We start from the raw sequence: 27,537 nt of genomic DNA on the forward strand, positions 1-27,537 counted from the left end.
GTAACAATGCAGCAGTGCGCATGCTGGGGAGTATCTGTGCAAAGTATGTGCCCTCCAGCTGTTCTAGGCTGCATGGTGGCCGTGTTACTCTGAAGTCTCAGGTTTGGCACCTCCTCTCTCTCATCCCAGCCAGCAGTGAAGCAATTAAACAGAAAATCTATCCCTATGCTGCAGGCTGGCTGACTGCTTGGGATAAAGGCTTCTGCAGAGAGAGCACCTTAAACTGAACCTGCAGCTAGGTCTAAGTGAAGTTGTCAACTTGTTACTTACCCCCTTGCCAGGGGAAAGAAACAGACTATTGATCAAGGTGTTTGTTCTGTTTCCTTTCAGGGAATCTGACTAAACATATGAAGTCAAAGGCCCACAGCAAAAAATGTCAGGAGATGGGCGTGTTGGTGTCTTCACTGGTGGAGCTGGAAGCTGAAGAAGGTACAGATTCTCTAAACTGTGGGCTCTCCCACTGCTGCTTGGAAAACGCATGGTATTTAGGTAGCAGAATGTCCATTCACATGAATGGAGCGTCCAGGTGCTCCAGGTACCCTGGGCACCGCTGGAAGGGAGCTTTGGCTGACCAGACCTGATTCGGCTGCAGTGCCATGCTTGGGGGAAACTCTTCATGGGGGCAGGGGGCATAGATTGTCCCATATCTGCCTATGGGGGTGGGGTTTGCGCCTTCCTTGGAAATATGTGGTGCTGGCCACCATCAGAGATAGGGCACAGGTGTAGATGAACCACTGATTCAGTATGGTGCTTCCTATGTTCGTTAGAAGTAAGTAGAGTCGGTGCTGCAGGACGGTGCTCTGTGCACACTGTGGGGCTACACAAGTGATATAATGCAAGGGGGCACTTGGCTGCTGCACAGTCAATCTCTTGGATGAGACATAAATAAATGTCCTGCTCTCTGGCCATGTAAAACCCTCCAGCGCTTTTCAGTAGAGCAGAGGTGTTAAGTAGCAGTAGCCTGGCTGACTTGTGACGGGTTCCCCCAGGGTGCCACGTGGAACTGGGGTTCCACTGAGTCCTCTGACCCACCAGCCTGGGCTCCCTCTCACACTATCCTGCTGTGACAAGCTCCAAAGCCCTCCAAGTTTGCACTTTCACCAACGTTCACACAGGCAGGGACACACCCAGCTGCAGTTACATGCAGGCTCTCTAACCACCAGCCTCCCTGCTTGGGACCCCAGAAAAGTACCATCCTGGCTCTGGTCAAATCTGGCCAGTATATGGGTTTAACACCCACTCCACCTCTCCCTCAATGTGAAGAGGACCATGCACGCTTGTGGTAACCAAGCTGGGATTTCCCCCAGACACCTTAGTCAAACGCACACTGGTTTGGATTAAAACATAAAATAAATTTATTAACTACAAAAGGATAGATTTTAAGTGATTATAAGGGATAGCAAACAGCTCAAAGCAGATTACCTAGTAAATAAACAAAAACGCAAGCTGATCTTAATACACTAGATAGGTAGGATATGAATTGGCAAATTCTCACCCTGAGTGATAAACAGATAAGTGATAAGCAGATTCTTAAGGCACAAGCTGCCTTTGCTTTGCAGCTTGGGTTTCCCAGGTTTTCGTACGCAGGCTAAAAATCCCTCTAGCCTGGAACCATCACTTCCCTAAGTTCAGTCTTTGTTCCTCAGGTGTTTCCAGGTGTGGTGTTGTAGGGAGAGTGAGATACCCACATGATGTCATTTCCCCCTTTTATATCTTCTTCCCACTTTCTGGAAAGCTCTTTTGCTGTGACTTGGGCCAAACAGTTCCCACTGTGTAGTGCTATCTCTGGGAGGTTTCTATTGTACACAGTTCCTGGAGTAATCCCTGTGCTTGTGTGCATCTCCTCAATAAGCCATTAACATTGATTGGTCTTTTTACTGTTGTTCCTGAAAGGCTACTTGTGGGTGTTTTCAATCTCACAACATGTTTCAGTAACACATACAGAGCGAAACTTCATAACTTCCATACAACGATAGCACATACAATCCAACAAGATATTAGTGTCTAGCAGATCAAGGCTTTTAGAATGATACCTCCTCACAAGGCATACTTTGTACAAAACATATCCTAATTATATGACAATAGTGAATAAGGGGGTGCCAGGGTATCAGAACCTTAAATTCCCCTCTCTGCTTCAGCTGGCTAGAGCATTCTGCACTGCTAAACAGATGCTGCTCTGCTCATGGGTCATGGAGTGCAAGGCAAGAAGGGATGCCCAGATCAAAGTGTGACCTCCTGTAGCTGCATCGTGCTGCTGGGTGAAGTGACCCCTGTGAATATAGCATGTGAAGCCTGATGCGAGAGTCTTTGTGAGATGCACTTTGTAAATATCTGATCATACAATCCAGATTATCCCTTCCTCATTGAAGGGGCTCCAGGGGAGGAAATCTCCATGAGGATCCCCTTGCCCACATCAGGGGCATCGGTTTTCCTCCAGTGGAAAAGCATGTGTGGCCTACCTCCAAATCTGAAGCCCCCCTGGGATGCACTCTGGCTGTGACTCCTGGTGGCCCCCATGTAGCATGGTTCCCACAGCCTCCTTGTGGCTACCCCCATGAGCCTCCAAGGAAAAAATACAGCCTGGAGCTTTGTTTCCAGGTGGATCCCCAGGGTGCTGGAAGGAGCATGATGAGCATCTCCTGATCCCACCCCCAGCTGACCCTGTTCTCCTGTGTGGCCGACCCAATCTCCCCACACATCCTCTGCAAGGTCAGGGTGGGAGGGGGTGAGTGCCCCGGAGATGGGCAATTCCCCTTATCGCAGGGGAGGTAGAGATTTGCATGCAGAGAGAGGGTCCTTTCCATGTGTGTATCCATGGGGCACAATCTGGGCCAGTAATGACAGTACCTAGGGCGTCTCTCAGCAGTGAAGCAGACAATCAGAAAGTACTTAAAACTTCATGGTGTTGTCAGATATTAGCTGGGTTACTCTGTATACTTAAAAATCTATTTACCCTCAATCCTGTGCTTAGTTCTTTCCCCTACGCGCAACCCCCCCCATCCCACCCCCATTTAAAGGGCCTTTGAATTCAAGAGCCTCTTGTGTTCCTGTGAACCACCTAAGTTTCTTTAGTACAGCAGTGTCTCCCTTGCTCCATGGTGTCTGTAGCTGAGTTTCATTGACATCGGCCCAATAAGCAGGTCTCTTCCCTGTGTGTCTGAGGAGCATCAGAGCAGCGGGCTGCAGCCCTGAGAACGACGGCCTTCTGTTTGAAGCATGAGTAGGGCTGCAGATTTTTCGTGGTGGTGAAAATGTCACGGATATTGTGAGGTTTGCCCAGGACTTCTCTTTGTGTCCCTGATTTTAATAAACTCACCTCGCAGCAGCAGCTCCTGTTCCTGCGAGCTGGGCCCAGCTTCCCGCTTGGGTTCTGTGACCTGGCATGTGGGGTCACAACGCCGCTCATTAAAATTTGGCCCAGACACCCCTCCATCATGACAGAGGGGTGTACGTGCCAAACCTGAGTGGCCTGGAGAGGGAGCTGGGTCCAGACTGAGGGACAGAAGCCACAGCTGCAGGTGAGTGTAGGCTCATTCTCCATCACACCCTCTGGGGACAGCACCCAACCCCTCCCGAGCACCTGCCTAGGGTAGGACCCATCCATCCAGGCCCCCCAGAGGCAGGACCCAACTCCCCTCGCCCCGGGCCTCCAACCCCTCAGGGGTAGGTGTATCCTCCTGCCCACTGTAAATGGTGCTCCCATGGCTTTACACTCCATTTCCCCCTTAACCCTTTTACTCCATTTACTATGACAGCTCTGAAATGTCGAGGGCAAGGTGAGAGATCACCAAGAGAGGAGCAAAAAGAACTAGGGAAAGCCTAATGTATACTTAGCTGTGTGAACTAAAGAAGGATATTTTACCCAAATGGTTAGAGGCTGAGCTCTGACAGTTGCTGAGGGTTAGATGACGAGCTCTTTGGGAGCCGTTAGATGTTTTTATGATTGTTTTTCTGTTTCCTTTAGTGAGGCTCTCGGTATCGTGGGCTGGAGGCTCCATGCAGGGATAAGTGGGAAGAAGCCTTCAGGGATGGCAGATGTCTCAGAGTGCTGGTGGGATTTGGGGATTGTTGTCAGTGGGTCATTTGTATAGACAGTAAATATATTTTAAATATACCTCTACCCTGATATAACGTGACCTGATATAACACGAATTCGTCTAGAACGCTTTAAAGCAGCGCTCTGGGGGGCGGGGCTGCACGCTCCGACGGATCAGCGCATCAGCGTGTCTGGCTCTGACATGCTGCTCTGAGCAGCGAGTTAAGGGTGACGGTCCGGGGCCGAGGGATTGGATAAGGGGCAGAGGGTCTCGGGGGGCGGTCAGGTAACAGGGAGCGGGGGGGTTGGATGGTTCAGAGGTTCTGGGAGTGGGGCAGTCCGGGGACAGGGAACGGGGGCGTTGGATAGGGCGTGGGAGTCTCGGGAGGCCTGTCAGGGGGCAGGGGTGTGGATAGGGGTCGGGGCAGTCAGGGGACAGGGAGCCGGGGGGTTGGATAGGGGGTGGAGTCCTGGGGGTGATTAGAGACGGGGGGAGGTCTCTGGAGGGGGCGGTCAAGGGACAAGGAGCGGGGGGGTTGGATGGATCAGGGGTTCTGAGGGGGTCAGACAGGGGGTGGGAAGTGACATTAATAATGGAAATGCTCGAGGCCAAAGCAAGTTCAATATAACGCGGTTTCACCGATAACGCAGTAAGATTTTTTGGCTCCCGAGGACCACGTTATATCGGGGTAGAGGTGTACTGAGGGGGAGAAATGATACACCTGTCGCCTTCACCGTGGGGTTTGCCCCGATGGCGCACAGAGCTTCAGTACAGTGTGCTAGGTCAACATGACGTTCTCCATTCACAAAGCTTTGCAGAGCTGATGGGACACCACTGACCTCTTCCTGCTGCCCCCCATACCCTTCGTCACCAGAGCAGCTCTTGCAACTGCGTTTAGCATTTTTCTTTTTCCTTCTACTGCCCCTCCCAGCCTGAGCCAGTCTGATTGTCCTGGCCTTGTGCTGAGTCACTTCCCTAAACCAGCAGAGTTCAGTTTGCAGCAGGCTCACAGTGGCCAATACTTTACTGTCAGGCCTGGAAATTTACTCAAATTCAGAAGCTGTCATTAGAAGGTCTAGTAATTGAACCCTCTGGGGAACCCACTCTTCACAAAGGCATCACATGAATTTTAATTAGGGTTGTCAACTTGGTAATATTTCAAAAACAGACACTCCAGTAGGAGTGCCAGAACCTGCCCCGCCTCTTCCCACCCCCACCTACCCGAGGCCCTGCCCTGCCTCCTCCCCCAAGGCTCTGCCCCATCCACTCCTCTTTCCCCCTCTCCCCCATCTCTTGCTGCTTTTCTCCTCCCACCCTGCCCCCCGCTTAGCCAGGGCTGTGAGCTGCAGCCGCCCAACGCAGGTAGGAAGCAGCCCTGGCTGAGTAGGGCTGGTGCCAGTAATGACCCGACATCTCCCGCACCTGCAGTAACCAGACTTCGGGTGTCTGGGCACTAGGCCACCCTCAGCCTTGCTGGGATGTGGGCTGAAGTCTTCTGTGTTTGGTGAAGATACCATTTTAATAAGGCCCTGGGTTGAATTTATACCACTGTGAATTCCACTGGTTCCCATGATGTTTTAGAGCAGAAGTGGGCTCATCCTGAGGAATCTGCTAACAATAGGGATGATACTTACTGTACAACGGTTTAAATTCATGTTTGCTCATTTTTAAACTAGCACTCAGGACACCACATTCACGTCTCTATATGTTCATGGGGAACTGGTTGGCTTTGTTAAATTGCCACGAAAGATATTTTCATGGGGCAAAGGTTTAGTGCAAAAGAGTCTAGCTCTATAGGACATGGCTCAAAGCTCTGCACAGACCTTCGTGAATCACAGCACCCTTGAGGGTAGGTGTGTACATGACATTCACGAGGCCACACAGAAGGCAGGCACGACAGTTAGGATTAGGGGTTCCTAGCGCCACATCCCATGGTAAGGCTCTCAACCACTCTACATCTTGTGCACCAGACTCTGATCCCAGTTACACAGGTGTAAATCTGTTGGAACTCCACTAGTTTTAGTGGGTTGACACAGGGGTACCAAGGATCAGATTTGGTCTCTCTGTATACACAGAGGACTCAATTCCCCAGGGATCACCGGTTTTCACCTGTGATATGAGACCCACATCCAGGCAGACAAGTGGCAAGCAGTGATGGGAGGGAGCATTTTAACAATCTCACCTGGATGTTTTTTTGAGAGAATTGTTTAAATAAATCTGATGAGGTTTGTTAATGTGGTTTAAAGTAAAACGCAGCCCCGTTACTCCTAAGCAGGGAAGCTGCTGGTTCCCCCCCTACCAAGGTGGTCTATAGGCAGAGGAAGCACAATGGCTTTTTATCCCCTTGCTGCTGGTGCAGGTTACATTGCCGAAATGGATGCTTTTCTTTCCTTTAAATCTGACTATGCTTTAGGCTTTTGTCCTGCTCTTAAAAGCAGCCTTTCATTCATGCCGAGGCATTCTTTGTTTGGCAGGGGCATTGCCAGAGTTCAGAGTGGGGGGAGCAGGGCCAGAAAAAAAAACCCAGTCTAGGATTTGCTAGTGATAGTCCCAGGGGAAAAGTGTTAGTGCGGCGTTAGCCAGCGGAAGCCTGCTCCAGTGTCAGATTGCTGGAGGTCTCCTTCAGTCTGTTAACTCACTTAGAATAATTGATTAGCTGATGGCTCCTTCAAATCTCCCCCTGCCATTATACTACCTGCACCTGATTCTTACTCAGATCAAAGCTTGATAGGAGAGGAGACAGTTGCTACTGAAATTTTGGTTGCTTGATACTCTGAAAGCACAAGGATTGTTGTAAACCTTTTCATTATAGTAAATTAAAACTAATGAATCATATTAATTGTGTGAAGCTTTTAAAAACCTGCAAATCAGAAATCCTATTTGTGCAGCAGATAATTGTAGGCTGCAAAGGCCAGAACTGCGAGAGCTCAATTCAGTCATTCAAGGGAATGCTTTCATTAATTATTTCATTCAATCATTCATTGCTCCGATCATACAGGGTTAATAGTAATGTATTGTGAGCAGCACAGTGTGTGAGCTGTTCTAAAGCCATTCAAGGCTGCAAGCTGAAAGGAGTATTCTGATTAGGAAAAGGAACGCGCTAAGCAGACGAGAAGGCTGCATTTGTCTCTGCCTTTGGTCTCATTTTTAAAAAATACCATTAAACCAAAAACCCTGTTAAAAATCTGCCTTTCACCCAGAGGTCACCTGGGAGAATGCTTAGCAGACGGTTGGAGTGAGTGTCAGCTGGGAGGCCTCTTCTCCCCTCATTAAATCATGTGTCCATGCCTGTTTGTGAATGAGCACTCAGTTCCTGGACACCTGCTAAGCTCAGTGAGGGAAAGGACCTGCCTAGACTCAGGAAAGCACAGGGGTAGGACTCCATTAGCTTTCCGAATGGAATCCTCCTCCATTTGTTGATGTTGGCTGCACCGCTGCTGTCTGGACTGTGTAGCTGTCTGGACGTTATTGCATTATGCAGACAATCCATGTAATTTTAGAATTACAAAAAATATGCAGTCTCCGCTTCCTCCCATTTGTGTTTGTGTAAAGGGGACAGGGGAAGAATGTGTAAAGGTGAAAAGGGGAAGGCTTGGTGTCAGAGCAACTCAGGGTGGGGGTTTCCTTTGGTACAAGCAAACAATTCCTGGGCTTTTGCCCAAGTTTAATGCATTCTGCATCATGACTGAAGAGACCCGAGGCTCAGAAATGCAGAGTCTAGCATCCATGCAAAGGGCTAGAAAATCATGTACGATCTTGTAAGTGCTGGGGGATGGATGGATGGATGGATGGAAGAGGGAAAAGATACAGAGATGTCTTAACACTTGCCTTCACATGAAATTTAAAGATCATAGCTCCATCCCACATCCCAGATTTTCTCACTATCACATAGCTTCCATTGCTGGCAGGGCACTGAGTTGGAAAGAGCATTCTTTTTTGTAGTGAAAGAGACTGTCTTTCTCTTCTTTTAGAGGGAGATCAGTACAGAACCATTCAAGGGCTTGCCCATCCAAAAGTGATCATTTCCAATTGCAATGAGCTATTCTAGGAAGACTCTCTGCACTCTCTTTGCCATCCGTTTCTAAAACTGGCTGTGTTTCACATGATGGGTTTATTTCTATTTAAGGGACAGGAGAAATAGAGGACTTTTCCCATTGCCATAAAAGGAGACTCTGGGTCTGATCCTCTGCTCTTTCACTCAAATTTTACCTTGGTGTAATTCCACTGAATTCAGTCAAGCAATAAGGAGAATCAAGCCCATATGCTCTAGGCATCCATTGATATGTGTCACTGCCCAGACACATTGTCATAAAATGCCCTTCCAGCTTTTCCCTTCCCATTCTCTGGCCCGCTGAGTTCAGAGGATCAGATTTCTCTTGTGAAACGTTCTGGCCTTTGGCTGAGTTTGAAGCTTTCTTTCTGCACAGTGGGAACATGTCAGGAGGGCAAGGCAAAATCCACTTGGGGCTCCCCCAAATCTCACTCATTCCGATAGTTCCTGTGTGGCAAATGTGGACTACTCCACCACATAGAAATGGATTAGCTTTACCCTAGCTTTGTACTGCTGACCGTGCTGTGCTCACCGGATACTGTCAGTGCCTATCTATTATTCTGTCACTGCCAGGAAACCAAACAGCCCAGGGCGAGGATTCCTAGGGAGTAGAAGCTAACAGTGGGGTGCACTTTGGCCATCACTGTCTGCCAGTTCTAAGCTTTCCCAAGGCATAAAGTCATTAGAGTAGAGGAAATAACTAACTCCTAGATCTGGCTGTGAAATGTTTTCCCTTTCAGAGCAAGAAATATGCATGGTTCTGACTGGAGCTGGTTGAACTATTCATTTAGAATAATACTTGTTATGAATTTAGCTCCTTTCTGGATTAGCAAATAATCCATAGCCGGATCCTAATTTCAGCTAATTTGTTCATTACCCCTCGTGTCTCACCATGTAACAGTCAGCCTCGTGGTTGTGAGCTGTTCACTTTGACTATTCACTACATATATTGTGTGACAGCTGAAACTTTTTAAATAACAGAAGAGCCAATGATGCATCTGTGCTAAAATGCATGCCCTTTTTCACAACATCTGACAGTTGCTGAATACTCACAAACAACAGATCAGACCCCACAACTCACAGTAACCTGAACTGGGGTCTTTTATCCATGGATCAGAGCGGCTTCTCATTGTTTGGCCAGCTCTAGCTCTGACAACCCACCTGGCGTGGTCAGAAGTGGTCTGGCCTGACCTTTCGCTCTGCTTAGTTCTCCAGGTGCTCTGACTGGCTGGTGGATGGCATCATTAAATAAAATGCTGTTTCAGTTAACATCGATTTGATCAGGTGAGAAATAGGGTGTCCTCATCTGAACCTAGTGGAAAAGGAGTCCAGGAATCCTGCAGTTAGTGAGTTCACACAGGTGTCTGTGAAACTGCTGGGAACTAACCACAGAGAGACCTACTGAAGACAGTCAGCAAACGTGGACTAGCAAAGGGACACTGGTTTTCTTCATGTAGCCTGGCACACAAAGAGGCTGAGAAACTGAGAATGTTAATATTCAAATAGCCAGCTCGAAGAGCTTGCACTAGGAAAATCCTGCTTGGGTTGAGCAATAGTGACATCCAGTGGCTGTTCCTATGGATCTCTTCGAAACCAGCTCACGTCTCCCCTGCCAACATGTTTTACGTCCATGGCCCAGAGATAAAAACATTCTTAGCAGAGGGCAGCAGGGAGTTACCCAACACAGCAACAAACTTGGAAGCACAGTGACACTAAGTCCCAGATTTAGGTACCAGTGGCATTCAGAAGACCCCCCTCAGCTGCCACCGAGCCCTGTAGGTGCCTAAACCTACTTGGAGCCTAAGCTTTTGCAGAGAACGTTCCCCAGGTTGCCTGTGTTTCTGACTCTGGACATGTGCACTGCTGCTTCGCTTTGGGCGCCCAGACACCCAAGCTCCTGTGCAATGCATGGACCAGCTACTGCGCCTAGCTTGCCTGTGAGGCCCAGTATGATAGACATGCACAGAGCATGCCTCACTTCACAAAAAATGGGGGGACAGGGTTTGTGGGGGAGGTGAGGCCCTCCCTCATAACGTCCGGTGCAGTGGTTAGGGTACTCTTCTGGGATGTGGAAGACCCCTGGTTCAAGTCTCTCCTCTGCCCAATGAGGAAAGGGAATTTGAAGAGGGTTCTGCCGTCTCTCTCATAGCCACTGGACTGTGGGATATGCTGGTGTGGATAAGAGAGAGCAAAAGCAGGCATGAGAGTGACTGTGTAGCCTGATGGGTAGAGCTCTCACCCTGGAGCCAGTGCTCAGATAACTCTGTGTGTTCAAAGTGGAGCCACTTCAATAGAAGATAGTGACGCTGACACACATGGGAATGTTCCTGGTCAGTTCCTTCTCCCCCAACAACTGGGCTAAATGTTATGAGGAAGGCGGCTGTTACCCCTCTTCCCCCCAGATTCTTGCAAGAAATTCCTGAGGTGCCTGACTCTGGGTGAGGGCTCACAGCTGAGAATACCAAGCCCAGATTTACATGCCAAACTCCCCTCTCATTGGCTAGCTTAGGCGGCTCCCTGCCTAGCATGCTGGCGTTGGTGGATCCTATTCTTAGGCACCTGTCTGCCTCCATTCCTTGTATAGGAAGCCTGAGCACCTAACTCAGGCTTTGTGAATCCTGGTGATTTTCTAAGTGTCTTTGTTCCTTTGTGACTCTAGCCCCATGGCAGTTAGAATGTGCACTTTATCCAGCACCTATCGCACGCTCGGTGCTGTTGATGTATTAATCTCATTTGTATTGGCAGCAACATCTAGGTGTCAGGTTAAGGATCAGAGCCTTATGCTGCTAGGCATTCGACAGAGATGCAGAAACTGCCGCTGCCAGACAGAGCTCACAGTCTTAAGTTATGACTAGAACTGGTCAAAATATGGGAAGGGTAAAATTCACAGAATTTTTTTATGGTTTCCCCTGGTGTTTGTTTGTTTGGGAAGGGGCAGTTTTGATGTCTGAAACGTTGACAGAATTAAAAAAAAATTCACCCACCTCTAGTTATGTCCACATGTGACTAATGGAAGAGACAAACAAAGGGGAGTGGTGACATGAGTGAGATAACCGGAAAAACAAGCATTTGGTAGAGATGTGGCGGATTTCCACCTGCCTAGACACTGCCAGCTGGTAGAGCTTTGCAGGCATCATGGCAGAGAAAAGTCTTGAAGAGGGGCTTAAAGGAAGAGAAAGTGTGGCTTTGTGGCTCTTATCAACGAGCTTTTCCCATTCATAATGGGAGGCCTGGGAGAATGCGTGGAGGTGTTTGAGGGAGCAGCAGATGTGATGGCTGAGTATGCTGGCACAGCAAAGGCTGCAGTCAGTGTTATGCCAAAATAATAGGTCATTGAGCTATGGAGGGGCTAAATTGGGAAGGGGCCTTAAAGCTAAAGGGTTGTGTTTGAGGTGGTGGCGAACAGCCAGCAGAGGGATGCAAATGGTGGGAGGCTGGTTAAAGCAATGAGCCAGAAAGGTGATTTTAGCAGCAGCCTTTGAATGAACTACAGGAGGTGAGATTGCAGACATCAAGGGCAGAGAGGAAGAGGTTGCAGGTATCAGACACAAGATGATAAGGGTCTGGACAGCAAAAATATCCTTTCTTCATCTAGTCCACTCAGAGCTCCTTTGAGCACTCGGAGTTTAACACAGAAGTTGATTATTTCAATATATTTGTGTCTATTTTGCATGCTTGATGGATTTTTTTTCCTGTTTTGTTTTTTTCCAGGAACCAGTGAAGACCTATTCCAAGATTCCGAAGGGAGGGAGGGATCCGAGCCTATTGAGGAGCACCAGTTTTCAGACCTAGAGGAATCTGACGATGACGATGACAATGAAGATGATGAAGATGAGGAGGAAGAGGAGAGCCAAGATGAGCCACCTTTAAAGTTTTCAGAAGCAAAACATACCTCCCTTCCAATGCACTCTTCGGGCAGCTCTCCATCTGCTCCAGAGGAATGCACAGGAGCAGCATTGTCTTTAACACAAGATATTGTCTCCAGCATCCAACAAGTAGGCAGGGGCCACCGGACCACTTCCTCAGGGCTGGAAACAAAATGGTCAGCAGACAGTAGCGAAGTTGCTGTTTGCCACAGCTTCTTGAGTCTCCATAGGCCAGCTTTGACCTCCAGTGAACATTTGGCTTCTGCTGAAAGGGAATCTGTCACAAAGCAGCACATGTTCTTAGCTATGGACCTGTCAACCTCAGAAGACACCTCCCCAAGAAAGAAGTGGTCTCCAGGCAAGGACTCTGGTGGTGGTGGCGGCAGCGGCAGCAGGCCAATGCTAGCTAGAAAGCACTTGTTAACCAAAAATGAAACTTCACCGAAACGTTTCTCGCCAACTGGAGAAATGTCTTCACTAAGGTGCCTGTCTCCAGGGAGAGGGATGTCACCATGTCAGCGCATGTCACCGAGAAGGGAGGCATCTCCACTGAGATGTTTGTCACCAAGGCTTGAGCTGTCACCCGGCAGGCACCCTTCCCCAAGAAGAGAGTTATCCCCAAGAACGCACCTCCCACCAGAGAGGGGGGTCTCCCCTGTGGGGCATTTGTCTCCCAGCAGAGAGATGTCATCAGTCAGATATTTATCACTGAAGAAAATGTTGCCTCCAGCCTGTTCAGAGTCACTTTCTAGATATCCATCCCCAGGGAAAGAGGACTTGCCTTGTAGCAGCAAATCAGCTGCAGATGACCAAGTTCAAAGCTCACTAAAACTCCAGCATGGAATATTAGCTTCAATGCCTCTACCTCACAGGTTCCTTGGCAAAAGTGCAGAGCTGTATGAGTCCAAGTTGGTAAGCTCCAATTCTTCTTCTATGTTCATATTTTCTATTCATCTTTGTAAATCCTTTGATTTTCTTTCATGGATATTGTCTAGTGAAAGATGTCAGATTGACTGATATCCTCTGCTGAGTCACAGGATGGGTGCTACATAGGTAGCAGCAAGTGCGTGTTTTCCACCCCCATCACTTTTCCTCTGCACCCCTTTTCTCTCCCTTCCATTTCTTCTCTCTCCTCTTCCTTCTTCCCCCTTCCGTTTCCTCTCTCTCCCCCTGCTCTTCCCTCACACACCCACACCGTTTTTTTTTCTTTTGTGTGTTTTTGTTTTTAAAGTTAAGGGTTAATGCCATGCTGTGTGGAGGAATGACTTCTAAAGGATGGGAGGATATTCATTATCTGTGGCTCACTCAGTCCTTGGCCTTTCTGCTGAAGAGGCAACAAGGTGGGAAGGGCACTTAGTGAAGACTGAGGTTGTGGTTTTGTGATAGGGACACTTGTTCTACAGGAATTTGAGACCCACTAACTCATTTCTCAAATGCCATGAATAGCCATGATATTCTAGATATGTTCCGTTTCTACGGACCTGAACCAGATTTGAACCAGTAAAGGCGAAAGTTCTTGTCGCCATTACTAATCCCATCTAGTCTTCCAGCCAGCTCCATTACGTTAGCTGTTGAGAAAGATTTATTTGGGCTTCTCATCTCACTCGCTTTCTCAGACCAACTAGGTATTTTCCCCGTTGGGTCAAAAAAACAATTAATTCTGCCTTTGCTGGACACATCACATCCTACATGTAAAGGGCATTAGTGTGTTTCTCCCATACATATAGATTAAAGAGGACACGCGGTTTGTAGAGAAATCTCCCACTTCCACTGTTACTGCCACAGCTCTCCACAGAAAGTCTGTATGTGCCTGGCTCTCATCTGAGGGCTTGTCTACATGGTGGGTTAGTCTGAACTGAAGCGTGCGCAGTAGTGTGTTGCACACTAACAGGCCATGTAGACCCTGCTGGCTCAGACTGAAAATTCCCTAGTTCGAAACTGTACGATGTTAATGCATGAATAAGCCCTTGTGTGAACAAGACCTAAGTTACACTGGTGTAAATCAGGAGTAACACCACTGAAGTCAGCCAATGCAGTTACATTGCTGTGAAACTGGTGTGCGCCTGTGGAGAGTGTTCTGGGGACAGAGAGCCCTTACAGAACTTCTGCCATAGTACTCTCCTGACAGACAGTGATCCTATGATTCCTCATAGAAACCATGTAGCCCAGTGTGTGTTTTTCCTTGTCTGTGGTTTTTCCCTATCAGGGATGTGGCACTGATTTCCCTTGGGGTTTGTTTGTTTAATTCTTTTAATTTATAACTTCAAACACTATCCCTGGGTTAGGCCCAGACTTTCACCCACCATACAGCTATTTCAGTCTACTGTGAAATAATCTTGGTTTTGTTCAATATCTTCATAAATGATCTGGAGGATGGTGTGGATTGCACTCTCAGCAAATTTGCGGATGATACTAAACTAGGAGGAGTGGTAGATACGCTGGAGGGTAGGGATAGGATACAGAGGGACCTAGACAAATTGGAGGATTGGCCAAAAGAAATCTGATGAGGTTCAACAAGGATAAGTGCAGGGTCCTGCACTTAGGACGGAAGAACCCAATGCACCGCTACAGACTAGGGCCCGAATGGCTCGGCAGCAGTTCTGCAGAAAAGGACCTAGGGGTGACAGTGGACGAGAAGCTGGATATGAGTCAACAGTGTGCCCTTGTTGCCAAGAAGGCCAATGGCATTTTGGGATGTATAAGTAGGGGCATTGCCAGCAGATCGAGGGACGTGATCGTTCCCCTCTATTCGACATTGGTGAGGCCTCATCTGGAGTACTGTGTCCAGTTTTGGGCCCCACACTACAAGAAGGATGTGGATAAATTGGAGAGAGTCCAGCGAAGGGCAACAAAAATGATTAGGGGTCTGGAACACATGACTTATGAGGAGAGGCTGAGGGAACTGGCATTGTTTAGTCTGCAGAAGAGAAGAATGAGGGGGGATTTGATAGCTGCTTTCAACTACCTGAGAGGTGGTTCCAAAGAGGATGGCTCTAGACTATTCTCAGTGGTAGAAGAGGACAGGACAAGGAGTAATGGTCTCAAGTTGCAGTGGGGGAGGTTTAGGTTGGATATTAGGAAAAACTTTTTCACTAGGAGGGTGGTGAAACACTGGAATGTGTTACCTAGGGAGGTGGTAAAATCTCCTTCCTTAGAAGTTTTTAAGGTCAGGCTTGACAAAGCCCTGGCTGGGATGATTTAATTGGGGATTGGTCCTGCTTTGAGCAGGGGGTTGGACTAGATGACCTCCTGAGGTCCCTTCCAACCCTGATATTCTATGATTCTATGATCTCCTGTGATGGATCCTTATGCTGCAGAAAGCAGACATACAATTCAAGTTGCAGTGGGGGAGGTTTAGGTTGGATATTAGGAAAAACTTTTTCACTAGGAGGGTGGTGAAACACTGGAATGCATTGCCTAGGGAGGTGGTGGAATCTCCTTCTTTAGAAGTTTTTAAGGTCAGGCTTGACAAAGCCCTGGCTGGGATGATTTAATTGGGGATTGGTCCTGCTTTTGAGCAGGGGGTTGGACTAGATGACCTCCTGAGGTCCCTTCCAACCCTGATATTCTATGATTCTATGAATTATTATATAAATTGTACACACACCCCAAATGTGACACTGGATTCTAAACCTCCCTGTCTCTCTATTTGCAAGTTCATGATAACCCTTGAAAATTTTAGAATCCCGTACAGCAGAGGTAGCTCTCCAGCCTAAGCAAATTGACAAACCAGATTCCCAGACTGTAATGACATAACTGACTATGTCATTAATGATGCTTTTGGCAAACAAGGAGGTAAATAATCCAGTCCCTTTGAAGAGTGGTTATAATCAGAAAAGTGACCTCTTCTTAGTCCATTTGTCTGCTCTTTGGGCAGCCCCTAGTCTCCTCTGTTCATTTTACTGACACAGAGAAGTTTTCGCTCCCGCTAGACTTACAGCGCCAGAGCAGCTATGAGAGATGGAGCTGGAGCCTATTCTGCTTCACCCATCATCACTGAGATTGTCAGCTGAGTTTTCACCGCAGAATCTTTATTCCTGATGACGATGCAGGAGGCAAAAGATCAGAGTTGGATTTTCCAACCCAAGGTGGTGTTTGCAGGGACAGCAATTAGAAAAACAGATTCTTGAGTTATAAAGGAATAGCATTTGATCTGGAGTCCCTGAGGAAGAGTAACCAGGGACCTCTATTGTGTCATTTCTCCCCATGTTATGGTGACAATATTTTTTATTGGAGTCCAGCTTGGAGGCCCTGGAAAGCTTATGCTCAAATACATTCGTTAGTCTCTAAGGTGCCACAAGTACTCCTTTTCTTTTTGCAGATACAGACTAACACGGCTGCTACTCTGAAACCTGGAAACAATCAGTGTCCATTGTGTTAGGTTCTGAACAACCATATACCAAACCGTGGTCCCTGCCCTGAAAGGCTTCCATTAAGAGTGCTCTGCTCTTTGCTGGGTAGACAGAGGCTGGAATTGCTGCCTAAATGTCATTCAACCTTCTCTGAAATCCAAAGAGTTTCCCCATATGTAGGACTTCAGATATGGGGAGTGGATGCAAAGGAACATAAACCAAGGGCCCTTCCACTTAAGTCCTTTTGCCGCACAGACTGGGCCAAGATACTAAAGCAACTAGTTTCGAAATGTCGTCTGCTGGTGTCTGATATCCATACCCTTGCGTTGGTATGTTTAATCATAGAATCATAGAATCATAGAATCATAGAATCATAGAATATCAGGGTTGGAAGGGACCCCTGAAGGTCATCTAGTCCAACCCCCTGCTCGAAGCAGGACCAATTCCCAGTTAAATCATCCCAGCCAGGGCTTTGTCAAGCCTGACCTTAAAAACCTCTAAGGAAGGAGATTCTACCACCTCCCTAGGTAACGCATTCCAGTGTTTCACCACCCTCTTAGTGAAAAAGTTTTTCCTAATATCCAATCTAAACCTCCCCCACTGCAACTTGAGACCATTACTCCTCGTTCTGTCATCTGCTACCATTGAGAACAGTCTAGAGCCATCCTCTTTGGAACCCCCTTTCAGGTAGTTGAAAGCAGCTATCAAATCCCCCCTCATTCTTCTCTTCTGCAGGCTAAACAATCCCAGCTCCCTCAGCCTCTCCTCATAAGTCATGTGTTCTAGACCCCTAATCATTTTTGTTGCCCTTCGCTGGACTCTCTCCAATTTATCCACATCCTTCTTGTAGTGTGGGGCCCAAAACTGGACACAGTACTCCAGATGAGGCCGCACCAATGTCGAATAGAGGGGAACGATCACGTCCCTCGATCTGCTCGCTATGCCCCTACTTATACATCCCAAAATGCCATTGGCCTTCTTGGCAACAAGGGCACACTGCTGACTCATATCCAGCTTCTCGTCCACTGTCACCCCTAGGTCCTTTTCCGCAGAACTGCTGCCTAGCCATTCGGTCCCTAGTCTGTAGCGGTGCATTGGATTCTTCCATCCTAAGTGCAGGACCCTGCACTTATCCTTATTGAACCTCATCAGATTTCTTTTGGCCCAATCCTCCAATTTGTCTAGGTCCTTCTGTATCCTATCCCTCCCCTCCAGCGTATCTACCACTCCTCCCAGTTTAGTATCATCCGCAAATTTGCTGAGAGTGCAATCCACACCATCCTCCAGATCATTTATGAAGATATTGAACAAAACCGGCCCCAGGACCGACCCTTGGGGCACTCCACTTGATACCGGCTGCCAACTAGACATGGAGCCATTGATCACTACCCGTTGAGCCCGACAATCTAGCCAGATTTATTTTTAGGGATAAAGAAGCGAGAGTGGAGGCTGTAGGGCAGGAGCATCCATAGACCTGAGGGAACAGATGCTGCACAAAGCCTCAGAGCAGAGCATTTCTCCATGGCCTACAGCTAGCACTGTGGCTGTTTCCTGCCCCGTCTGGATTTTTGGACGGTCATGCTGTGGAGTATGCAGCAGCGCAGTGCTGCAGAAAGACAGTTCTACCAGGCAGAGCTATTAAATAGGGAAGCATTACAATCGTATCAGTGAGATACACTGACCCAGCCTGTAGGGTCACAATATAAAGCACAAAAAGAACAGGAGGACTTGTGGCACCTTAGAGACTAACCAATTTATTTGAGCATAAGCTTTCGTGAGCTACAGGTCACTTCATCGGATGCATAAAGTGGAAAATGCAGTGAGGATGTTTTATACACACAGACCATGAAAAAATGGGTGTTTATCACTTCAAAAGGTTTTCTCTCCCCCCACCCCACTCTCCTGTTGGTAATAGCTTATCTAAAGTGATCACTCTCCTTACAATGTGTATGATAACCAAGGTGGGCCATTTCCAGCACAAATCCAGGGTTTAACAAGAACGTCTGAAGAACCTGGGTGGGGGGGGAACCAAGGGGAAATAGGTTACCTTGCATAATGACTTAGCCACTCCCAGTCTCTATTCAAGCCTAAGTTAATTGTATCAAATTTGCAAATGAATTCCAATTCAGCAGTCTCTCGCTGGAGTCTGGTTTTGAAGTTTTTCTGTTGTAATATCGCAACTTCATGTCTGTAATCGCGTGACCAGAGAGATTGAAGTGTTCTCCGACTGGTTTATGAATGTTATAATTCTTGACATCTGATTTGTGTCCATTTATTCTTTTACGTAGAGACTGTCCGGTTTGGCCAATGTACGTGGCAGAGGGGCATTGCTGGCACATGATGGCATATATCACATTGGTAGATGTGCAGGTGAACGAGCCTCCGATAGTGTGGCTGATGTTATTAGGCCCTGTGATGGTGTCCCCTGAATAGATATGTTGGCAATGGGCTTTGTTGCAAGGATAGGTTCCTGGGTTAGTGGTTCTGTTGTGTGGTATGTGGTTGCTGGTGAGTATTTGCTTCAGGTTGGGGGGCTGTCTGTAGGCAAGGACTGGCCTGTCTCCCAAGATCTGTGAGAGTGATGGGTCGTCTTTCATAATAGGTTGTAAGTCCTTGATCATGCGTTGAAGAGGTTTTATTTGGGGGCTGAAGGTGATGGCTAGTGGCGTTCTGTTATTTTCTTTGTTAGGCCTGTCCTGTAGTAGGTGACTTCTGGGTACTCTTCTGGCTCTGTCAATCTGTTTCTTCACTTCAGCAGGTGGGTATTGTAGTTGTAAGAATGCTTGATAGAGATCTTGTAGGTGTTTGTCTCTGTCTGAGGGGTTGGAGCAAATGCGGTTGTATCGTAGAGCTTGGCTGTAGACAATGGACCGTGTGGTGTGGTCTGGGTGAAAGCTGGAGGCATGTAGGTAGGAATAGCGGTCAGTAGGTTTCCAGTATAGGGTGGTGTTTATATGACCATCGCTTATTAGCACCGTAGTGTCCAGGAAGTGGATCTCTTGTGTGGACTGGTCCAGGCTGAGGTTGATGGTGGGATGGAAAGCACAGTATAGCATGGCCTGATTTCAGTTACGAAAACATCGTCTCCCTGGTGGTCGGTGACCTCAGTAGTGAGCTGCCCGTCTCAGGTCACCTACAGTCTGAGATCCCAGGTGTGACTGTGACACTTAGAAATAATGGTAAGTGAAGGTTCAGTGAGTGCTCTAATCTTTATGAAGGAAGGAAGTACTCTTATAATCATAGGAAGTGATACAAAAACCATTTTAGACCAGCCAGTGCAAGATTAGATCAGCCTATTTAAACAGGGTGAAATTCTCCCCAGTGCAAAGGCTTTGTACAAGGTCCTACACAGACACCACTTAAACCCTTAAAGTAGGGCTTAATTGAAGCATAAATTGTGTGTAAAACCACTTCCCCTCTCATTGGCTGTTGCACAGACCACCTCCTCCTTCTCTTTGTGTTCTCCTAGGGGACATCTATGCAGCAAAGAAAACCGCTTGGCTGCTCCCTGCCAGCTGACTCATGCTCACAGGGCTTGGGCTGCGGATCTGTTTCATTGCTGTGTAGACTTTCTGGAGCCTGGGCTCTAGGACCCTGCAAGAGTCCCAGCCGGAGCTCTGGGAGCTCCAGTCAGCTGGCATGGGCCAGCATCTGGTTTTTCATTGTTGTGTAAACAGACCCCTAATCATCTAGTGCACCTCTGTCAATAGCTTGCATTGGAGAAGGGATATTAGGCAAGAGTTTGGGTTTTTAACTGCCTGCAGTATGGTAAATATTTTGTCCATTTACATTGACTGCTTTTGCTATCACTTTCCCTTTTGTCTCCAATCTCTTCTCATAGAACCAGCATCATGGGAGCAGCTGGTCCTCTACAGACCATAACTGGGAGCATGGGTCCTGCAGTAAATTCTCAAATTCTGTGTTCAACCCAATTTTAAGGATCATCTGTTGAGAATTCCACCACTTCCTCTTGGGGGTCCTGTGTGGTGGTTAGCTGTAATAATCCCCTTGGTAACCCATTTCTGTGTAACCCACATTTCTGGACATGACACAGGTCAGAAAACTATGTGAAACCTAGAGACAGAGTGAAGAACAGACAAAAAATAACTTGATAGAGTCATGCAAATTAGTTCCTATTAAACAAGAACTGATCCTGTCCATCCCTGAGAACTCAAACTCAGTCCAAAACGCAGCTTTGTACTTAGAAATTGTTAGGGTTTAAGGTTTCTTTTTAAAAAAATGTCACTCTACTGCTCTTCACTGTGCCAGGCAAAAGCAGAACTAGAATATAGGAAGAATAGTCTTTCTTGTGGTGGTGTTGATCTGTTTCAAACTCATGGGGGAGCTTTGGGAAAGATTCTGACATAGAGAGGGCCTGAATCAAAACCCTAGATCTGTACCCCACCAGCCTTTGTAAATGGTTGAGTCCAGAACCAAATTTCATGGCTCAGGCCCCTCTCTATTCTGAACAGAACCTGCATATCTTCTGAGGTTTGCGCACCCCTTTACATTCCAATAGAACGTTAATAAAGCCAGTCAGTGGTTGCTCGTGCTGTGGAGTGATGATCCTAGGAGCTATAACCCTCACTCACTCAGCTCTTTTTTCTCTCTTAAATGCAGAAGATAGAACCTCGAAGCCCAGCATGTTCACCTGGCATCACACAGCCTGTCTGCTCCAAACCCTTGCAAGCATCCCATGAACTACATGTCCATGCTCCGAGCCGAGGGGAAGAGAATGTCTTCAGCCATCTTCCGCTGCATTCACAGCAGCTAACAAGGACTCCATATCCTATGATTCCCATTGGGGGCATCCAGATGGTCCAGGCCAGGCCAAGTACCCATCCCAGTTTGATGCCCGATTCAGTTGTGTCCCTGCAAGCAGGATATTTTTCACCTGGTGGCAATGGCAGCAGCAGCTTTACAGAATCCAGCCAGGCTGAGGAAAGGGGCAAGGAACCACAGGTCCCACAAGAATCTTCATCCATATCCCTAGCTGCGAAGGTTTCTAAATACACACTGTCCCCACAGCTTAAAGGCAGCGGCTACTTAGAAGAGAAAATGAGGACTAGTGAGCATCAGCAAAAGACAGAACAGGAGGAATACAGGGTAAAAAAGTATGGTGAGCCCAGCCACTCAGCGCAAGAAGGCTGCTCAGCTCCCACCGACTGTCCGAGCACAAATTATGAGCACTCTCCAAAGCCTTCAACAAGCGGGGAAGAACCCTTGAAAAAAACGGGCAAGAAGCAATGTGGCAGCTCAAGCACTTACTTTGAATCATCCTGCACTTTCATCTCAGATTTCCCCGCACAGACGTTGGACAGAAGCAGCAGCACCGGCTGCTTGTCGGAGCCCTCATTGAGCCATTCACACTCCCACCAGTTCTCCGTTAGGAGAAGGAACCTCTCGGGAGAGCCAAGTCACCAAGGGGGAGCCCATAGGAAGAGCAGCCCGCACTTAGAACTCACACGGTTCAGTCAAGCTCAAAGGCAGGTGGATGAGAATACAGGAAGTACTTAAGTCTCCATTTATCTCTTCCACCTCTAGGCTTCCTATGTAAATCAACAGACATTTTCAACACTATTTCCTTTACTATAATCATCGCTATACAAAGCACTCTAGTGTATGACCAAACCCATGGAAGATTCTTGGTTTTCTTTGTCCCAGTCTGGTATTATCTCCACATGTATGCAGTTACTTGTGCCTTTTTCTCTACCTTTTGTTGCTTGAAATGTACAAAAATGTTTGAGGCTGTGAATATTTTTTTAGAGTTTTTTGGAAAGGGGTTTGTTAGACCTTGTCTTTTTTGCCATTTAGGTGTGTGTTCATATATGCTCGAGAGATGCAGAAAGGAAAAGGTTAAGCATTTTAAGGGGGAAGAAGATGCACTGAAAACAAAAACAAAAAATCTTTTTTAATATTGATTAAATGATTAAAAAAACAAACCCTTTCTCCTGTGTACAGAAGTTTATGATTCATATTTATTACCTGCTTTATTTAATTCTTGGCAAAGTGCTTTTTTTTTGTTGTTGCATCACTCTGGTTGCCTATCTTTGTGCTTTAAACAGTTGCGACTGCTTTACATTTGAAAATGTGTTTACCCTGAATTGTAAATGAAACTAGCACTTATTTTAGAATGGAAGGCCCATTAGCAATGAATGCAAACATCACTCCAAAAAGAAAAAAAAATCTCAACGCACCTCCCTTCTGCAGAACCCATAAAAGCACTTTTTTTAAAAGCGACAAAAGGGTTCTTCAAATATTTAACTGCAAGAAAACAAGGAGGTATCGAATGTAGAACCAGTTCTGGGAATGGCGTTTCACGGTTTGTAAAAGAGCCATTCTTAGGCGTGCTTTAATAGTGACATTCCAGGGCTGGCTGCTCTTACAGGGCACAGTGTGCTAGTGGTCCTGCCTGTGTCACCCCGATGCCCCGTTTTCTGGGGTTTCAAAGCCCTCTGTCACCATTCGCTCCTGGGTTCAAAATGAAAATAAAGTCTCAGCCTTGCAAACAATTTTTGGCCATACCTTTATTTATATTTCTACAGCCCCTGCCTTCCCAAACAATTTCCATGCGGCCCTTTTTAAGGAAAAAGTTATAGGGATGCAATGAAGAGCTCATGTGCTCTTTTATTTGCACACCTATGGCTTTGTAACCCACATCTGGCTCCATGGCATATTTTATTTTATTTACTTATTTAAACGAAATGTTGCAAACACCTAGCCTCCATTTTGTGGAGGGGCCTTTTGGGTATTTCATAAACAGAGGTTCTGATGACTGAGTGGATAATGTATGAAAATTGGCCTGTTATGCATGCATAGTAACTGTTTTCATAGCATATTTTTAAATATGACCATCTCTAGCAGAGCGTTGGCCTCTACTGCCAATAGATGTGATACCAAATATGGAGAGATGTGATGGAGCCATTCTGCTCTGTTGTGTTAACACACTTTTTAAAATACACACGTTCAGTACATGATTCCCCTAATAGACAGCAGGCTCTTTACTGCTTCAGAGGGCTTTCCAATCAATGGAATCTGTACAAACACATTTTTAAAAGAAAACAAACAAACAAAAAGATAGAAATATTTAACCAATGGGCCATTTCTTTCTTCTTTCAGAGCTGTTCCAGTTTATCGGGTACATAATACACTTTTTAAAATAATAATAATAATAAATCAAATATAATCCTGAATGAGGACATATTACCTTGCCAGACTTGATGAGCTATGAACTGCTCCTGACTGATGGGTGAATAATATGGGGTGTTTTAAATAAACTTCTGTGATATTTTTTCTTTTGGTATAAAGGGAATTAAGTTCTAAAGAAGATCCGATGAAAATAACATTAAGATTGTGACACCAACTAAACCAGTGTCCAGATTTCAGAGTTCACTGGACCCCACCTCCTCATTCCTGACTAAAACTTTTACCTAGTTTTCCTTTCCCCCGATCCACGCACAGCATAACTCTGACCCCCTCAATCCTCCAGTCAGACCCAAGCAGATTTCACTGCAGGATTGTGGCTCATGGCCCAACTCAGCAAACCACCTCTGTTCAGGAAAACATGGTTACGTCCCATTCATTTTAATGGGAATTAAGCACATGTTTAAATGCTGTGATGAGCAGCGATGGACTACGGAATCAGGGCCCGGGCGTGAGCATCATTTGAACCCATCCCTTCCCTCCATAATGAGTACAGCTTTGAATTTCCTGGCTATGGCTGGTTCTCTCTTTTCTTTCCCCTTGTCACATTCTTAACATTATTTCAAGGTAGCTTTATGTATTTAATTGTTTTTTTATAATTGAAATTGTACATAAAGAGAAATAATGCAGTGGTTGTACACAGCACCTGGTTACATTGAGTGCATATGACGTTAACTTTGGGCTAGATCAAATTTGCTTGGCTTTATTTTCTAACCATATTTTAACCCTTGACATGTCAGCACATTGGAAAGAGCTTGGTTTTTTTCCTGTCACTTCTGAGGGAAAACCACAATTCCCGCAGTGTTAAGGTGCACCCATATCCTGCCAAGCTTTGGTCCCATTCACATAACATGCCAGTCATGTGCAGGAGTAATCTGTACTCTCTGTGGGTGAATGTGCATGTGTGAACGCAGGCATCACTGTAAACTCTATGGGAGTACAGGCAGAAATTCCCAGCCCTCGGGCCTGGCCTGGATTCCCATTGTGACAAATCTCCTGTAGTTTTCGGGGAGAAGCTAGGATTGGGTGGAATTCTGCTTCATGGCACCCTCTACTGTGTTCAGCAGGTACCTATGGCAGGTCAGAATTAGCCACATAGGATCAGAAAAAGAAAAACAGCATTGATATGTATGAGCAAAATGATCATGTTAGTTTGACTCCAAGGGAAACAGTGCCCCCCACTAAAGCATGATGGTCTCTTGGTCTGAGCATAGGCTTAGAGGACAGGAATACCCAAACGCTAAGCCCAGCTCTGCCATTAAATCACAGTGTGACCTTGAGCAAATCACTCAACTCCTCTGGATCATATTCTGACAAGGTTTAAACTGGTGCAACGCCATTTATTTAAGTGGATTTTCACCTGTTTACATCAGGTGCCAGTCCTGTAAACATTTATTACCGAGCATTGCACTGTTTAACCTTGTGCACTCCTTGGCTTAGTCACAGGCGTACGTGCTATGCTCGCTAGTAAGTGTTTGCAGTTTTGAACTCTTACTGTGGCTCTTTGTGTCTATTCCTCCATTTGTAAATAGGGGAGAATAAATCCTGATTTACCTTCCGAAGGTTTGGAGGGGAGGAATCAGTTAATATGTGCACAAGCACTTTGTATCCCATGCTACAAAAGAGATGAATAATACAAATAACAAGTTAAAAAACAGGTGGAAAAAATAATTTTTTGAAAAGTTCCAGAATTTCATCTATGCCAGAGGTTCCTGGCTGTGGTCCAGGAAGCACCAGTGATCTGTGGAGTGCTGGATGTTGACCTACAGAGAGCTGGCTTTTCATGTGGATCCAGTTATCCTTTTATCTAGCTGCTGAATGTTCCCCTAATGTTCCATGTAAGCCATTGCTGGGGGTGCTACTCAATGGCAAACGGGTATGGATGTGTCCATGAGAGAATCTGTCAGTGAAAGACCCACCTTATGAAACAATTTGACTCTCCCTGTTCTCAGTGGACTCAGTCATGCAAAGTGTTGAGCACTCTGCCTTGATCCAATAAAGCAAAGCACTTAAGCATGTGCTTAATGTTAAGCATGCGCATAGTCATATTTACTTCAGTGTGCTTAAAGGACATATTGAACTTCTTTCCTGGATCAGGGATGGAGTGCTCAGCGTCTTTCAGGATTGAGCCCTATCAGAGTCTGTTCCCAGACACATCCTGCAGCCTTTCAGCAGATCATTGTCAGCCCAAATTATTTACAAGTTGTCAGTTTCTTGCTAGATACCCAAGAAGTACAACAGGAAACTCTTAAACCTAGTGATGCAGTAGCTGTGGCTTTATTGGTTACGACTGGGGGATGTGTTTCATCACCTGTTATTACAGGGCAACATTTTCAGACATGGGTCATTGAAGTTAGGCTCCTAAAGCCATAGTTAGACACCTAGGTAAAAGGGATCTGCTATTCAGCAATGCTGAGCGCTCATAAATCCTGCTGAAATCAACAGGAGTTGCAGGTATTCAGCAGCTCTAGTAATCAGACCACCTCTACTGAGGTGCCAAATCTGGGTGTAGGAGAAGATTGTCACAGACTCAAATAGTAGTTAGGCCTCATAACATCCACTAAAAGTTAATAGGAGTAAAGGTCCTGATCCTCAAAGGTATTTTGGGGCCTAACTCCCGTTAATTTCAATGAGAGTTTGACCCAGATCCTCAAAGGTATTTCAGCATCTCAGAGCCCTACTTGCCTTTGACTTTCCTGCCGGAGGAGCCAAATTTTAGGCATCAAGACTCGATAATTTGGTCATATATTTGTATTTAATTTCCCTCTACCCCTTCTTGAAAAGCCGCCAAAAAATTAGTTTTAATTAATTCCTTTTGTCCCTTCTAATTTGTTTTTCCTTTTGATCCTCAAAAATAGTATCTAAACAAAATACATTGACACACAAAACTGTGTAATTATAACTATTTTTACTCGAATTGTGTGTACAATTTGATCTAGCCCTTTTACTTGTTCTTACACCATTCTTTTTCATTTCCTGACTTGGTTTCATCATGTGTTTCTTCTTTTTAAAAAAAATTTCCATCTATTGCACAGTATTTACAAATAAAAATATTGTAAATTATTTACACACACACACACACACAAAGAATCAGTCCTGATGGCATAAAACCAGTTTGTTTTCATTACTGAACTATGATGGCACTTAAGATCACTTTAGTAAATGTAATGTAAAAAATAATAATAATGTGTACGCAAATTTAATATACATGGTCTCATGTAAGATACATATTTGCCTTTTTTTCTAAAAGATGTATGTATTCTGTAAGTGGAATAGTCTGTAGAAAGTTTCTATATGTTCTTAAAAATGGCAATACATTCCAAAAAAGGTACTGTAAATATGTACAGTGTACAATGTAATTTGGTAGTTTTGCCTGTAATTTTATTTTAACTCCAGTTTCTACATTTGCATCTTGCAATGTCTGTATGGTTATATCAGTGCAAAAAAAAACAAAAAAAAAAAAACGGGGAAAAAAATGCAGGTAAAAAGCACAGAGTCTGATGTAAAAAGTGAGAAGAAAAAACAAAAGGAAAAAATACTCAGTATTTGATGTTTGTGACCCTTGTTGTAAATGACATCTGTACTGTGAATGAAACGTTTTTACGAGTATGCTATTGCCTTTACTACCGCTCGAGGCTGTCCGCTCAGTCTGAGCATATTTTTAAAAAAATAGCATGTTGGAATAAATTTTAAAGTCCCAACATATCACTACTTACGTGACTGGCAGTTCTTAATTTTTTGCTTTTATCCATTCATAGACTTGGGCTTCAGAATCACGGAGCCAAATTCTGGATAAAGGGCCGTGCATTGCCGTACACACAGGCCAAAGAGATTGCCACTGAAAACCCCACAGCAGCTAGCCCGCTGAGGCAGAGCAACTTCGCAGTTGTCTTTTCCAGTGTGTCCCACTCAAAATGGAGGACACGCTGCAGCGTGGTAAATGCTAGGGTGAAATCCGGACCCTATGGGAGTTAATGGCAAATTCAGTGGGGCCAGGATTCCACTCTATTTCAGTGGCAGCCATAGAC

At 46.0% G+C, this 27,537-nt stretch overlaps 1 protein-coding gene across 1 annotated transcript in view; it reads left to right on the forward strand.

Moving 5' to 3' along the window:
• The window catches only part of HIVEP3 (HIVEP zinc finger 3), a 405,815-nt gene extending 378,610 nt beyond the window's left edge, over positions 1–27,205 (forward strand). Inside the window, exons 9-11 of the mRNA XM_077837918.1 lie at positions 331–429; positions 11,800–12,866; positions 20,927–27,205. Of these exons, the coding sequence (XP_077694044.1) occupies positions 331–429; positions 11,800–12,866; positions 20,927–21,823 (2,063 nt within the window). The 3' untranslated portion in view covers positions 21,824–27,205. The remainder of the gene's footprint in view (positions 1–330; positions 430–11,799; positions 12,867–20,926) is intronic.
• The last annotated feature ends 332 nt before the right edge of the window (positions 27,206–27,537 follow it).

This window comes from Eretmochelys imbricata, chromosome 19 (assembly GCF_965152235.1).
Source record: "Eretmochelys imbricata isolate rEreImb1 chromosome 19, rEreImb1.hap1, whole genome shotgun sequence".
Lineage (NCBI taxonomy): Eukaryota > Metazoa > Chordata > Testudines > Cheloniidae > Eretmochelys > Eretmochelys imbricata.